The sequence below is a fragment of the Ictalurus furcatus genome, chromosome 4 (genome assembly GCF_023375685.1).
Source record: "Ictalurus furcatus strain D&B chromosome 4, Billie_1.0, whole genome shotgun sequence".
Lineage (NCBI taxonomy): Eukaryota > Metazoa > Chordata > Actinopteri > Siluriformes > Ictaluridae > Ictalurus > Ictalurus furcatus.
The window spans coordinates 9758282-9774136 of record NC_071258.1 but is presented as its reverse complement, the minus strand read 5'-3'; the positions used below and the strand labels follow the sequence as shown (position 1 = coordinate 9774136).

Sequence of the window (15855 nt, the reverse complement as noted above, 5' to 3'; positions counted from 1 at the left end):
GAAGTTGACAGATATTACCATTTATTTTTCTTCTGTCTGGTTTTTCCATATCCCCATTCGAAAGGGTTTTGAGATGTTGTTGTTCTTTATGCCGGACTCAGAGCAGCAGCAGGCCTTTCTGTCTGTAAGATCATAAATAACTGAAGGTGCCATTGGCCAGCGGCACACTGTTGCTTGGGTGTTTGATTGGCTTTGTGTGTCTATGTGTACGTGTGTTTGAGCACAGATGTGGCTGTTTGTATGAAAAATTGCCAATGGATTGTCAGCGAGAAAGTGTGTGTGAGTGAGGTGTATCATCAACACACACCAGGGAACAGAGGTGAAAATGCATACTCCAAGCCCAGCCTTATTATCCTTAGTCACATTTAGACACGGTTCATTTGTAGCTGAAAGCTAAGACTGTGTCTGATTTTGGTTTGAATGATACAGCAGAAATCCTGCAGCTTCACAGAATTCTATAGGAAATAGGTCAATGATGCTCTCTCAACATTTACTTTTTGACACACATTCATTCGTACATGGTAAATGGCACACTTATATAGCGCTTTTATCCAAAGCGCTTGCGTGTCTCATTCACACACACACTCGCACACCAATAGTAGCAGAGCTGCCATGCAATGCACTAACTTGCCAGCAACTTGGGGTTCAGTGTCTTACCCAAGAATACTTCGGTATGTGGAGTCATGTGGGCTGGGAATCGAACTTCCAACCCTACGATTAGTGGACTACCCGCTCTACCACCTGAGCCACAGCTGCCCCGCCGTACATGATCTCGGGTTCATCTGTCAACACAGGAATGGAGTTTTTCACACATTCGTTCATGATTGCACTTTGTGCCGGCAGCTGTATTATTTATTGTGTAATTGGCCACAATTGTATTTAATCAAATTTGCTCAGCGACAATGCCATGTGTATACATTTGCCAAACCTGGTTTTCAGTAATGGCTATAATATTATGTGCACTTGATGTAATTGAAAATCACTCAAGAGCAAATTAGTACACAAAGCATTGTTAATGAGAGATGTTGTCTGGCGTATGCAGTGAATCCTAATATGCTGCTGCTATTGTGCCTGCTTATGTGTATATGTGTGTGTGGGTTTTTTTTTGTTTTTTTTTTTTACTCCTTCCACCTTTTTCAAGGTCAGCATGTGGCAGTCTAAAGTTGCTCTGAATTCTGAATAGGAACAAAGGGATCAATTGGCAGCTAAACAAAACAGCATGTTGCCTGCTCACCACACTGTTGCATTCTGGATCACACACATGGTCCTGTTTGCTCCAGAACATCCAAAAGGGAGGGCTGGGTATGTTTTAGGTGTTTTTGTGCTGTTTGTTACAGAGGAAACAGCTGAAACAAGTAGAGAAGAGAGAAAGCAGTGTGCTGAAGGGTAAGGATCATATTTCATAATATTTCAGTGCTGAAGCAGAGAAATGGAGAGGTTAGGAGAAAGAGCAGTGGGTTGCTGTCACCATGTCCTAAGGCGCTGAACGACCTCTATTCAACCAGGGGCAATTATGCACAGCCCCTACTCTGCAACACACACACACACACACACACACAGACATTCCCCTGGGCATTTAGCCCTATATCTATCGTTCTCTCACTCCCTCACATTTTTTGATTGCCGCTGCCTCACCTACTCATCCACAGCTTTTCTTTCCCTCTTGCACCTTTCTTGGTTTTCTCTAGATATTAAAACATTCCAGCTCTTGCACTTCGCACTGTGAAGTGTGAGCAGCTGCGTAGGATTTGCAGGAGAACCGGTTAATGCTTTGTATGCTAGCACAACTCACAGGAGGCTTGAAATCAGGGCTTGTGTTATTAGCTAACTGTTAGACACATCCTTCCTGTTAATTGTTCACTGCGAGTAGTGTGTTATGCTGAGAGCGACCATGCCTTTACCAAGACATTTTGCAGGGAAAGTGCAGCTATAATCATGTCTGTAGTCTAGTGCATGAAACCTGACTTGTGGAGAGGAGTACAGCAGAGGTAAAGAGGGTAGTAGCATACTGATAGGCTTATAAAAGTGTGGCAAATCGGAGAAACAGGATGTTCTGGGAAAAGGTTCTTCGTCAGCTGTGCAGGCAAAGTGCATCCCAGGATATACAATAGGAGGTGGGATCAGTTGATGTAAAATATGGTGGCTGTAGCTCAGGTGGTAGAGCGGGTTGTCCACTAATCGTAGGGTTGGCGCTTTGATTCCTGGCCCACATGACTCCACATGCCGAAGTATCCTTGGGCAAGACACTGAACCCCAAGTTGCTCCTGATGGCAAGTTGTGTGGCAGCTCTCCTACCATTGGTGTGTGTGTGTGAATGGGTGAATCAGACACAGTGTAAAGAGCTTTGGAAAAAAGCGCTATATAACTGCAGACCATTTACCATGATTCTAGATGTGCTTTCTCACTTTATCAATCCCATATCAACAACTAGCCATCCAAACAGAGATGTCATTAACATATAACTTCGTAACGTCATAATTATGTCCATTGCTGTTGAAGTGTCTCGTTACTCAAAAGGAGAAATCCTTGGTTGATTGTTGGTACAAAACAATCAGCCAGTCTCATCTTGCTGGAGAGAAAGTTAGCAACTTTTGTGGTGATGGATGCTGAATGTTGGGTGACCATGGTCGTCCTTTAGTGGATGTGCTAATAAATAACTGTCACAACAGCCAAGAACAACACGCTCCTCACCACAATTCTGGTTCAGTTGTTCACTTCTGGTTCACTTCCTGTTCCATGGACTATAAAATCACATGGCCTGTGCCCGATTATCTCCACTACCCTACTGTACAGTAGGTGAAAATCAATATACCAAAGGAGTAGTATGTCTGAATTCTAAGTATTCATAAAACAGTAGGCGAGAAATACCTGATGACCTAGTGTTTCCATCGAGATTCTGCAGTATGGAACCAATGGACGCTACACTATCCCATAATGCAACTGGACTGTTGCAAATGAGCTGAAAAATGGCAGAAGGCAGCACGTCGGCTCTTTTTAAGCATAAGTGCTATAGGTATTAAAAGTTGTTCCTAGTTTCTTGTGCTTAACCTGTACTTGTTTAACAAGAAGTTAAATGTGCCGGACTCAAGTTTTTGCAGTTATGATGACGTTGTAGGTCACATGACAGTGCCACCATGGCGGATGTGGTATGTCTGGATTGTATTCTTACTACACACGTATACTCAGTACTTACTGTATCATCATCATCCAAGCAGTAGGTACTAAATGGAATGCAGTATGTACTGTCACAGTTTGCAGATTTTGGGTGCAGCTACTGTATGGTTTCCTCAGTTGCCTTACAAAGTCTTGCCAGTCATTCCAGTTGTGTAATTTCTAAGCCACATTAATCCTGATTGCTTTGTCTGTGTATGAGTATATGCCATCCCTTGCCTATCTACACTTTTGGATCCTCTCTAAATGTTTGAAGTCTTATGCCTGACCTTTGTCTGCATTACAGCTATGATTTTGGATTGCGTTTAAAAGAAACCTCTACACACGGATCATCACGTGCCTATTGGGTTTGTTGTAAGAGTGTTCTAGATTAGACAAATCATTTAATTCACCTTTGTTAAGCACGTTTTAGGAGGTTCCTTAAAAATGGAAATACAGTAGTCTCATGATCATCCTGAAGGATTTTGGAGATTTTTAACTTCAGCGTTTAGTATTATTAATAGAAATTGGCTTTGTATTAACGGTGGATTGTTTCCTCCGTCGATGACTTTGTTAGGAAATCCACAGTTTTAAAAAATAATCACACATTTCCTTCCCTTTTTTTCTTGGAGAAAGTCCTCATTTTCTCTGCAAATGTATTTTAGTGTCAGTAGCTGTGAATAAGGAATGGGATTTTTGTTTGGGATGGGACAAGTTATACTGCAAGGAGGAATGAGAGTCTGTAGGTTTGGTAGTTTTTAAAGTAGGATGTTCTTACTTCAATGATATGTCAAAAAAAATTATGCTCAAACCTGTAGGTGAAGAATACTCCAAGCATACAAATGCTGCAGCTCTTCAACTGTGCAATACAGTGTGTTTACTTCCTACATTCACGATATGTGTAGAGGGGGTTGGACTGGGCGGGGGACATTTCCTGTAGTCATCTACTGTCATCATGTCCAGAGCTTCTTGTGTTGTTTTCTGGATTTCTTGCATGGTGGCAAATCTTTTCCCCTTCAGTCTCATGTTTACTTTCGGGAACAAAAAGAAGTCGCAACAAGCGAGATCTGGTGAATACAGTGGATGTGAAGTCGTAACTGCATTGTTTCTGGTTAAAAACTAAAACCTTGGTTAACAACGTAGTGTGTGCGTTGTCATAGTGCATGATCTAGTCCTAGGTCCACTTCGCCACACGTTTTTTTACTTGATGCATTCCCGTAAATGCTTAAGCACTTCAATGTAAAATCGCGTAGGTGCGCACACTACGTGACTCCTTGTGATGTCTTTTTGTTCCCACCATGGAAGAAATACAAAAAACACAGAAGACCCTAGACATGATGACAAAAGATGACTACAGGAAATGTTTCCAGGAAGGGGTGAAATGCTTGTTCAAGTGTATCATATCACAAGGAGAGTAATTTGAAGTTGATTAAAAGAGAAATGCTGCAAGTTTGAACAATTTGGGGAATTTTTGGTTCCCCCCTCGTGTACACACACACACACACACACACACACACACACACACACACACACACACACACACACACAGTATGTTCTACAGGGAAATTCAGGCTCAATTTGCTCCATCTCTGTGGTCATGTGAAATAGGCAAGGACTGGTAATTACAAGGTGAAAGAGAGACACCACAAAACATCCCTGCGAGGCAGAGTCTGACTATCGGAATTCAGCAGCCAGCTAACAGCTTTTCCAGAGAGATTGTGTATTTCCACAGAGAAACTCGGACTCCATTCTGTCTTCCTTCCCTGAAGCGCAGCACGCTCTACTTTTGCAACAGGCAGGATATAAGCGTAAATAGCTGAATGTGGAGCACACTGTTTGATGTTTGTTCTGGCATGATTACTCTCTGACAGAACTGTTTTCAGTTTTAATGTGGTATAATTTGTATTTATTATTGCACAGCTATTAAAGGATATAGACAAAGTAAGGAATTAACACACGACAAACTGTGCGGTTATACATAAATAATGCATGCCGGAAGGGTTGTGCTGCTAGCCCCCCGCCCCACATCACTCGAGACCGTGTATGTTATTCCACTTATACCACAGCGATTTGCCGATGAGTATAATGCTCAGTTTATTAATGAATGCCACATCGCACATTATTTACTGTTCGTAGTTAGATTTAATGTTGTGGAACATCCAAGCTGCAATAAAAAGTCGTTCTTCACCCCTCGTCTCCCTCTCACTTTCTCTCTCTCTCTCTCTCTCTCTCTCTCTCTCTTTCTCTCTGAGACACACACACACACACACACACACACACACACACACACACACAATGCACACCCAGTCATGTTACTGAGAAAATGGAAAATGGTACCAACACTGAGAGTGCTTACAACTGCTTATAACTCCTTCCATAAATGTTAAATAAACATCTCCTAACAAAAAAACTTCACCACATCATTGACTACCTCACACCAACAAGAATAAGCTGGTTAAACAATAACACATTTGTAAATCCATTTATTATTTGTCTTAGATTATGTGGATCATCAGCTGATCAAGTCCCTGTGTATGAGCTGTTGCTATATAAACAGTACCATATTAGAATGAGTGCATTAACATTAACGTTCATATTACAGCTGGAACTACCTCTGCTGTTATTAGAAAATAATGCACACCTTCTGACTAATCAGATTCGAGCATTCAACCACGCTGTGGTATAAAAAGTAGTCATTTCTGTTCATTCACTGTATATAGTGACAATGCAGTACATCATTCTTGAATTTTGACCTTGATGAAGGCTTCAATTACTTCAGTATAATTCAACACTAAGTGGCCTTGCTAAATCTATAGTCTGCATTCATTAAGCTAATAAAGTACGACCCCAATTCCGAAAAAGTTGGGACAGTATGGAAAATGCTTATAAAATCAAAGAGGAGTGATTTGTAAATGTACTTCGATTTGTGTTTAAACAAAAAACAAGGTATTTGATGTTTTACCTTATCAACTGAAACGTTTTTTGAAGATAAACGTTCATTTTGGAATTGATTCATGGAACACATTTCAAAAAAGTTGGGACAGGGGCCATTTAAGACTAATAGTGATGTGACGAGTTCAAAATAAGAAGGTGATGTGAAACAGGTGACGCAATCGTCTAATCATAGTATATAAGGAGCCTCCAAAAAAGACAAATTGGTAGGATTTTGAGCATTTCACCTTCTACAGTGCACAGTATAATTAAAAGATTCAAGGAAACCGGTCAAATCTCGGTGAGTATAAAGGACAAGACCGAAAACCACTTCTGAATGCGTGTGATCTCCGATCACTCAGACGTCACTGTCTTAAAAACCGTCATGAGCCTGTAATGGATATCCTGACATGGGCTCGGGAAAACTTTGGTAAACCTTTGTCAGTCAACACCATTCGCCGCTGCATCCACAGATGCAAGTTAAGGCTTTACTATGCAAAGCAGAAGCCATACATCAACACTGTCCAGAAGCGCTGCCGACTTCTCTGGGCTCAGTCTCATCTGAGATGGACAGTAGCACAGTGGAATCGTGATTTGTGGTCCAACGAGTCAACATTTCAAACAGTTTTTGGGCAAAACAGCCATCATGTTCTCCGGGCCAAAGAGGAAAACTACCGTCCAAGCTGTTATCAGCGTCAGGTCCAAAAGCCAGTGTCTGTCATGGTGTGGGAATGTGTCAGTGCTCATGCCATGGGTAAGCACCTCTGTGAGGGCATCATTAATGCAGAAAAATATGTACACATTTTGGAGCAACATATGCTGCCATCCAGAGCAGGACAACGCCAAACCACATTCTGCCCAGATTACAAGCGCATGGTTGCATAGTTGCATAGAGAGTGTGGGTGCTAGCATGGCCTGCCTGCAGTCCTGACCTGTCTCCCACTGAGAATGTGTGGCACATTATAAAGCGCAAAATAAGGCAACAAAGGTCCGTACAGTCGCACAGCTGAAGAAATTCATAATGGATAAATGGGGGAAAATTCTGCTTGCTAAACATAAGCAACTGGTGTCTTCAGCGTCCAAACGCTTAATAAGTGTTATTAAAAGAAAAGGTGATGTTACACAGTGGTAAACAGTCGACTGTCCCAACTTTTTTGGAGTGTGTTGCAGTCATCAAATTTTAAATGAGTGTATATTTTCCAAAATAAATTTAATTTACAAAGTAAAACATCAAATAATGTGTTAGTAATGTGTTTTCAATATAGTACAGGGTGAATTGAATTTTCAAATTTCCCTTTTTTTTTTTTTTACATTTTCCATACTGTCCCAACTTTTTCGGAATTGGGGTTGTAAGAGATTTCAAGAAATGATTTGTGTTCTGCTTTGCTCAGTTTGTCCTTCAGCTGAATAGCCAAAGTATAATAGATGAAATGTACTACAACACAATCCTCTGTTGTGTGTGTGTGTGGTTTTTTTTTTTGTTTTGTTTTTTTTTTTTTTTTGAAAAGTAAATAACAAACAGTGTTTAAAGGAGTAAGTTCTTTTTTTTTGCCCACACTGATCTACCCTTGCTGTCCTCACTTTCTCATGTCTTCCTTTAATATAGGGGCAATCCAAATTCAGAAACTAAACAGTAGTGTTACCATCATGACCCAATCTCCCGAACCTTTTTTAAAATTCTTTAACTGTTTGACAGTTGCTATCTACTATCTGTTGCTATCTGTGTCACTGAATAAAAGTTCATATGGAGGGATGCAAAGCTGATAAAAATGGTCAGAATAATATGTTTGTTGTGTTAGAAAGAAAAGACACTGACAGGACAGCAAAATCTATTCAGGGTAAATTTTGAAGAAGACATACCAGCAGTCAGAGCTAATTATCATTTATGAGGTAACTTCCAGCTGCTATGCCCTAAAGACACGAATAAGCAGTGTGTGTGAAGGAAATGTGCCTAGAGATACATGATACATCACATTTGAGTGAGAGTTGTAATATTGTGTGCTTGGGGTAGTACATTAATAAATTATTCCTTATTACTGATATTTTGGCTGTAACTGAAATCTTCATCCAACATCTACTAAACTTTAACCGTTTAAATTTTTGAAATGGGAGAATCGGAGTTGTGTTATGGCTGCTGAGCCAGCAGCACCAGAAGAACTTTATCACTAGAAGAACTTTATCAACAGCAGTTTTGAACTAAGTGCATCTGTAACAGAAAATGTATGACTATATTGAAAGATGGCTAGCTTTTTTGACAGATTATTTGTAACAGAAATGTGTAAACTTGAATGCCACTTTACAGACCACGGTGAAGCTTGTATATGACTTGTACAACAGTCCAAATCTGTTTGTTTTTTTTTTTGTTTTTTTTTTTAAATAAAAACTATTTTAACAATTGTGAATGCAATAAGCTCTTCAAGAATCCTTTGGGCATCATTGTCAATTCAACACTACCCTCCCTTTAGCTCGAACTCATCGACTTTCAGAGCAAGGGCACTTCGAAGGAGAATAAATGTGATCAGATTACAGTTTTGAAGAGCCTTCCAAGTGACAGTTTTGCAACTCTGTGGAAACAAAAAGTGGCATGTGAGTTCTACGTCCTGTTTGAGACATTTTCTGAAAAAGGGAATGCAAAGACAAGATTCAAATCCAGACTCTCAGGCAAGTTTTCATTTTTCTATGTCCAAATTAACACTTAGTTCATTGAATTGCAAGGAAGCAAGCACACATTTCTCATTAAGGATTCACTGAAGATTGAGTAATCTGACCCTGCAAGGTGAGTTGAAATGTTTTTTATGGCCCACTGCATAAATAGCTTGCTGACCTCCCCCCATCTAATCAATATCATCCCTCCAAAATTGGGATTAGCACTAGCCAGGCATTGGTAATCGGTGTACCTCAGAAGCTTATGTTGTCACTATAGCTGGGGAAATTGATGTTAGGTTTCAGATGAAAGCCTAAATGTGCTGTTTATAAATGTGGAACTTTGAGACAAGTTCAAAATTATGTTGATCTAGGTGTTTTAGTCCATCTCTCTCTCTCTTGCTCTCTCTCACTCTATCTATCTATCTGTCTATATATATTCTCTTTCAAGATATAACTCTCAATTCAAGTTTACAACTCTCAATCACATACATACACCTTCTCCATCATTTTCTCATCCTACCTTAATCTTAGCCCTGTTCTTTCTTATTACTAAGCCTATCACACAGATGCAGGGCCTCCCTGAGATGAATGAGATCTGGGAGTCATATTGATTTCCCTAGCTGACTGTAATACAGGCTGTACTACATGTGGCACTGGCCAGGGTGCCAAGGCACTGCTAATGTACAAATCAGACAACGTACGTAGGAGGTGGTTAAGGCACTAGTTCGAGGTGTGTAAATGCACAGATAATCTTTGCAATAGAAGTATTTCACTCGCACACTGGGATACAGCTGTAGCTGGGATACAGAGGTCAGCTATGCACTCTAAAATGATCTTTAATCACCTCTCAAGTCACTCATCTGTAGAATGAAACAGTAATAGTGTAGCCAGTAAGAAATACAAATAAACTGTTCAAATGAAAAGTAGCTCTAGAAGCAAATATGTAATCCACCTTGCTGAATTAAAACATAGAACAGGTATGGCCAAGGCTAAACGCACATACTGGGTTAAACAAGTAGCAAAAGCCACAATTTGCTCAAAGCCTAGAGATCACAACCTTGGAAAAAGTTGTTTATAACAACTTTCAGAACAGTTTTCCCCTCAGTGGGTCTTATGTATGTTTAATTTATTTTCCAGGTATAGTTGCAAAAAGTTTAGCTACTCCCATATGAAACCCTATGCTGCACTGCATAACACAACTGAACCTTGGTGGACTTAAGGGAAAGCACGTCTTACCCTTTTATTTTCTTTTTCTTTTTCTCTTTCACAAAAAATGCTCTCACATACATTATTTGTGACTAACAGCCTTGGGTGTTATGTGGCATAGAAGGCAGCAGGCAGTAGAACTTTCCATGACCTTGTCCTGAGAGCAGATATCTATTTACCAGATAAGCTACTCTAGCCAATAGTGGTCAGGTTGATGCATCGAGTTTAAGTATAGTCTAAGTATAGATTTCCCAGACCTTTATATAGTATATAGTGAGTGATTTTCCCAGAAGTCTAGCTGGTTGTGTTGAAAAAAAAAAAAAAAAGATACTGTTCAGATCAAAGTCACAGCCCCAAAGCACATACCTAGCAAAGAAGGTGTGAATACTAATGCATAAAGAATAACCAAGCCTGGGGCCAGTGGCGATTCAGCGGTTAGGGTTCTGAATTACTGAGGTTGTGAGTTTGAATTCCAGTACTGCCAAGCTGTCACTGTTTGGTGCTTGCTCAAGACTCTTAACCCTTAACTTATCTGCGTGCCCTAACTTTGTCATTTGACTTAAAAATTTCTTTACTTACCCTGCGTTGAATGTTGATTGTGCTATCTATGAGGGGCACAGTGGTTTAGTGGTTAGCATGTTTGCATCGCACCGCCGGGGTTGGGGGTTTGAATCCCACCTCCACCCTGTGTGCATGGAATTTGCATGTTCTCCCGTGCTTTGGGGGTTTCCGCCGGGTACTCCAGTTTCCTCCCCCAGTCCAAAGACGTGCATTGTAGGCTGATTGGCATTTCCCTGTGCCCTGTGATGGGGTAGCACCCCGTCCAGGGTGTCCCCCGCCTTCTGCCCCGAGTCTCTTGCGATTGGCTCCAGGCCCCACTGCAACCCTGTGTAGGATAAGCAGTATGAACTATCCATTTGAAATTAATTCTAGCATTTGAAAACCAAAAAAAATTAAGACACATCCACATTCTTCTTAGCTTTTTGTGATTTTGAGCATAATATTATTACATTGTTTATGCAAAGTTTATGCAGTGCACTAATATGAAATTACATGCTCCAGCCTTCATGCTTTCATGGGGCATTATCTGTTTGACTGGTTCATAGAGAGAAACTCCAGCGAGAGAGTGAGATATCTTTTCCTCTGCCTGATCTCATAGTCTAGATAAGATGAAAAGAGCTGATAATGCAGTAATCTAGACTCTCAGGTTCATGTCTAGCCATCTGAGGTCATTCCATTATACCTTCCGATGCAGTTAACATTGATTCTGCCTTGGCAATAGGGAGAATATGGAGTTCTTAAAGGAAGACAATCGCTCCTGAATTGTGCCCAGCTTCAAAATGATTGCCGCATAATTGCAGGTTTATGATTTGCATTCACTTGCTGGCCAACCCCAATTAGCTGTGCTTGTTGATTTATGTGTGTGCTGATGGGACTTGATGGCTTTGTCATGGACCATACTGTTGCGTGCCTCAAAGTACTCTCGAATTTTTATGAGAGGAACTCTGGAGACAGGTTAATGTAATAATAATCACCTTTATTAATGTTTGACTACGGACAAGGAGCTAATTGGGATTATTTTGATTGTTTGAATGAAGCAAATGATCTAAAGTTGCAACATCAGATGCTAGATTTATTCAATATGTTCCTGAAATTGTGGTGAATTTGTCTCATATGATTGTTTTATTGCTCACAAATTGTACTGATGCAACAGAAACAGATTTGTCTGATCGGCAGTAAATCTTCAAAAATATGCAGCAGCATCACCATAAAGATTTACAGTAGCTGTTTAGATAGGTTTCAGTCGCAACTTCTCATAAGAAGGTCACAGAATTTAATGAGCAGCATTTTTCTTCGGCTTGAAGGAGATTATTGAGGTGGTTATTTTCATCTCTGAACCAACACTGAAAAGAATATGGCACTGTCCAAGCTATTAAAGTGTACATATATCATAAGGTATTACCTTAAATGAACTGTCTTTCCTCGGATCTCGCAAAGACATATACATTTGCCTTCCTTGAATAGGGAGATGGAATGAGAGACAAGGATGTAGAGAGACTATTGTAGTTTCTGTTGTAATACCAATTTGTAGGATTTTTCCTTCCTTCTATTACAACTTATTCATTTCCTTTGATAATTCCAAATGAACAGTGTGTATGTATGAGAGAGTGAGCAAGTGTGTGAGTGTTCGTTAGATGAAGCGAGAGCCTTTTAACTTGATTTGACTGAACAATGAAGTGGAACAGCTCAGTGTGGCTGTGGATGTCACCAGAGAGCCCTTACACGCACCTTGGCATTTGTAATTAATCATTAGAGGTGCGCTGCTTTGCTGTATGCTAATATCCATCTCTCCTTGAACATCAACCACTGGAGAAAAGTGCACAGCATCCCTGCTTCCTAACCACTTTTAACCTATTTATAAAAAGTATTCATACTTTTATTTGACCAGAGGTTGTATATTTCCTGAATCTCCTTGCGAATCTTATCTGCCACAGACTTTATGTAGGGCACTAAGCTTAATAAAAGCAAACATTAAACCTTACTGGCTGTGATTGAGGCCATTAACTCTGGAAGGCAGCTATGATTCAGCCTGGGCCAATGCCCAGTGTATAATGTTGGCATCTCAGCTGGCTTCATTTGCAAGCTTTTTAGGCAAGCAGCTCAATGAGGCAAGGGGAAATTAGTTACCTGGCACCTCTGGATGCAGCTTTGAAATGCCAGGCAGGATCAGAACACCATAGTCACTCATGGACAAGAGAGCACAATTGACCCTGTTTTCCGGGTGAGATGGACGGCCTGTCCGCCCTGCCCAACAGTTAGGCAACTGTGTGCCAGCTCTTGTAGACAGATTTGGGCAGTTAGCATTGTTCTTCAAACAGGTTCCTCTAATCCAGGGGGCTGAGCTGGACCTGATAACCCTAACCCCTAACCTTAACCCATGAGATGTTGTGCCATCCAAAACAACAAACCCACTTATCCATCCAATGCAGATTTGTCTCCATCCCGAGGATTTTGATTCAACTCCACGCAAGTATAAGGAGCTAGATCAAGTCAAAGTCCACCCGCCTAGACTTTTGGTTCTGCAGCAAGAAGGACTTGACTGACTACTTGATGTAGAACTACTTGGGTCAGTCCATCTCAAGTTGACCAATAATTGTAAAGTTGGTTGCTTGACCGTTTGTGTTTGTTCAAATTTTTTGAGTGATTACTTTTATATATTGGCATTGCAAAACCACAGTTTGTTTGTTTTTTTTTTAACTTGATTTATCCACAACGGCCATCTTTGTATCATGGCACACAAAAACTTTTTGGTAATACAGCTGTTTATGGAAACCTTAATATTTCGGCTCAGCATGGGCCTAGCTGATCTCTACCTCTGTCAAGGTACAAGCACATATATAAATATTTTGCACATTCTTCTTCATTGTTTTGCACATTCTTGTTCTTGTACAGATCCATTGTAATGTCAACATAATCATAATGTTTGGGATTTTTGGAGTGGAAGGACAGAGTGATATTCCTAGGTTTTTTTTTTCTTTTCTAGGCACTACGGTGATGACGATGACTGCTTTTGATGCTGATGATCCTAACACGGACAATGCCGTCCTGCGCTACATAATTGTGAGACAGTCTCCTGAGAAGCCCTCACCAAACATGTTCTATATTGACCCAGAGAGAGGTGACATTGTCACTGTCATCTCACCATCCCTACTCGACAGAGAGGTGCGTGCATTATGGTTTCTTCCTGCAAAATTCTGATTTATTACACAGTGACCTTAACAGAAATTTCCATCGTGAAATGTGTTTATATTGTAATATTTATGATTCTAGTGTTAATTTGCTGGTTGGTGCTGGATTTTTGTTTTTCCCCTGCGAAGTCATTGCTAGAAATATTCCATTGCTTGTACATTTAGAATAGTGTTTAATCTCAAGCGAGATCTCAAACATAAACTATAACACTCAGGTTACTTTGTTTGTGCCGAAAAACAAAAGACTAAGAGCTTCTTTTCTCATGTACATTTTTCAGCGATGTTCAATATCATATTTATGAGACATCCAGTGTAGGAATAGTGGAGACAGCAAATGTTGGGGTCAGAGTTCCAGAATGTAGTGCAGCTATATGATAGTTACACTGAATTGCATTAGAGACTTGGCTTGTTCACGATGATGTGCATGATGGAATTGATAGGTTATTAGTAATAACTTTATCTGTTTGAGCAGAGTGTACAGATGAGAAGGTGAGAGAACTGGACAGAAAGTAATAAAGCACTGCTGCATCACTCTCTTAAGGTAGAAATTAAGCAAGGACTTAATTACAAGGGCTTGTTAGTGGGGAGTCAGAACTAAGACTTACATTGTTTTCAACCTGCATTCAAGCTGTAACATGGGAAAGCTTGTGTTATGTTGTGTTAGCTACAATCTAGCCCGCTAACTGTGATGAATGTATTTTCCTCCTCAAAACTCAAAAAGCTAACTGTATAGTCAGTATTACAAAGAAGGGCTAATTTGTTTACTGTTCATGTTATGAGCAGCCATGTTAATTTGAGTTCGCTTGCTGGACTCAGAGTTGAGAAGACCTTCCTTAGTTTCTGAGTTCAGAGGAGGTTTTCTTGGGTTTTTACTTCTCAGGGGGTCAGAAATTCTGAGTTCTGAGATTTAGTCGAATGCAGCGTAAATCTAATTGGCACCACAATCAGCAGATAGTTGAGTGGAATTGTGTGGAATGTAGGAAATTGTTAACCAAAGTGAAAGTGGTCCAGCAGGTCGATGAAAGAAGTTTAAGAAGAAAAAAACTCATTACAAAATGAATCTCAGGTGACACTGAAAATCGCATGTTGATTATAAAGCTTAGCATGCAAGTCATTCACATTGGATTCTTCCTTTAAGAGATACATTCATATTTTATTAACTAGCTATTGATATCCACATAGTGTATTTGCATATGATTCAGATTCCACCTTATTCCTTGTTGTTATTACTTATGTTATCTGCTTGTTTGATAGTTTTAGAGTCTGGGATTAATTGCTTGTGAATTCTGAATGTGGGTGTGGAGACAGGAGGAGTAGGTGTGTCTGAAACGCCGGTGCTATGCTGTTTTGTGGGTAGCTGGCGTTCGTGGTGTTGGAATGCTAATGAGCGACTGGAAGCAGTGTTTCCTGTGTCTCCTCAGCGGAGCGAGACAACGGCATGATTGCTTTTTCAGCAGGGTGACGAATGCAGGAACATCAATTCGGCCCGCTGCTGGAGAAGGAATATTAGCTGTTGTCAGACACTTAGAGCGTAGTTTAATTGAGGTTATACACACTTAGCCACCAGTATCGGCTGTGTCCGACAAGACCGACTGAAAACCCCGTCAGCCGGAACAGTGTACTTGCATGACATAAACATCAGTATGGGTGTGCATGTGTGTAAGTGTGTATCATGAAGGCTGATCGGTTTAAAATAAAAAATAAAAAATAAAAAAACAGAGTGTACTGATGCTGGTTTATAGTCATGTTATTTATGGTATTTCTGATATATTTATTTTACTGATATACAAGCCTGGATAGTTCTTTAGCTTTGAGTCCCATTCAGTTTCCTCTTTATTCCTGCTGATACACAGCATTAGTCCCACAATCTCTATTTCTGTTCCAGACATGCTCAGGGGTGTAACATGTGGCAGGTGTTGCACGCCACTTTCAAGGTGACATCCAATGGTTTAACTTGAGGAGGTGTGAAGTTTGTGCATGTTGAAATCTTTAGAGACATAAAAGTGCAAATTAAATAACAGGTGGTGTTTGGCTATTGTTGGCAACATTGAAGTGTTTCCTTCACAAGCAACGTAGGTACATAGTGAGCTATTAACGTGCTTGACATTTATAAATGCAAGATGTAGCAGCTTGTGTGTTATTAAATAGCATGTCTAGGTGATTTGACTTCGCA

At 40.3% G+C, this 15855-nt stretch overlaps 1 protein-coding gene across 2 annotated transcripts in view; it reads left to right on the top strand.

Moving 5' to 3' along the window:
- Nucleotides 1-15855, top strand: part of cdh13 (cadherin 13, H-cadherin (heart)) — a 444891-nt gene that overhangs the window by 279184 nt on the left and 149852 nt on the right. For both annotated transcript variants that reach the window (XM_053622849.1, XM_053622850.1), the window contains one exon: nucleotides 13478-13656. In XM_053622849.1, coding sequence (XP_053478824.1) covers nucleotides 13478-13656 — 179 coding nt within the window. The remainder of the gene's footprint in view (nucleotides 1-13477; nucleotides 13657-15855) is intronic.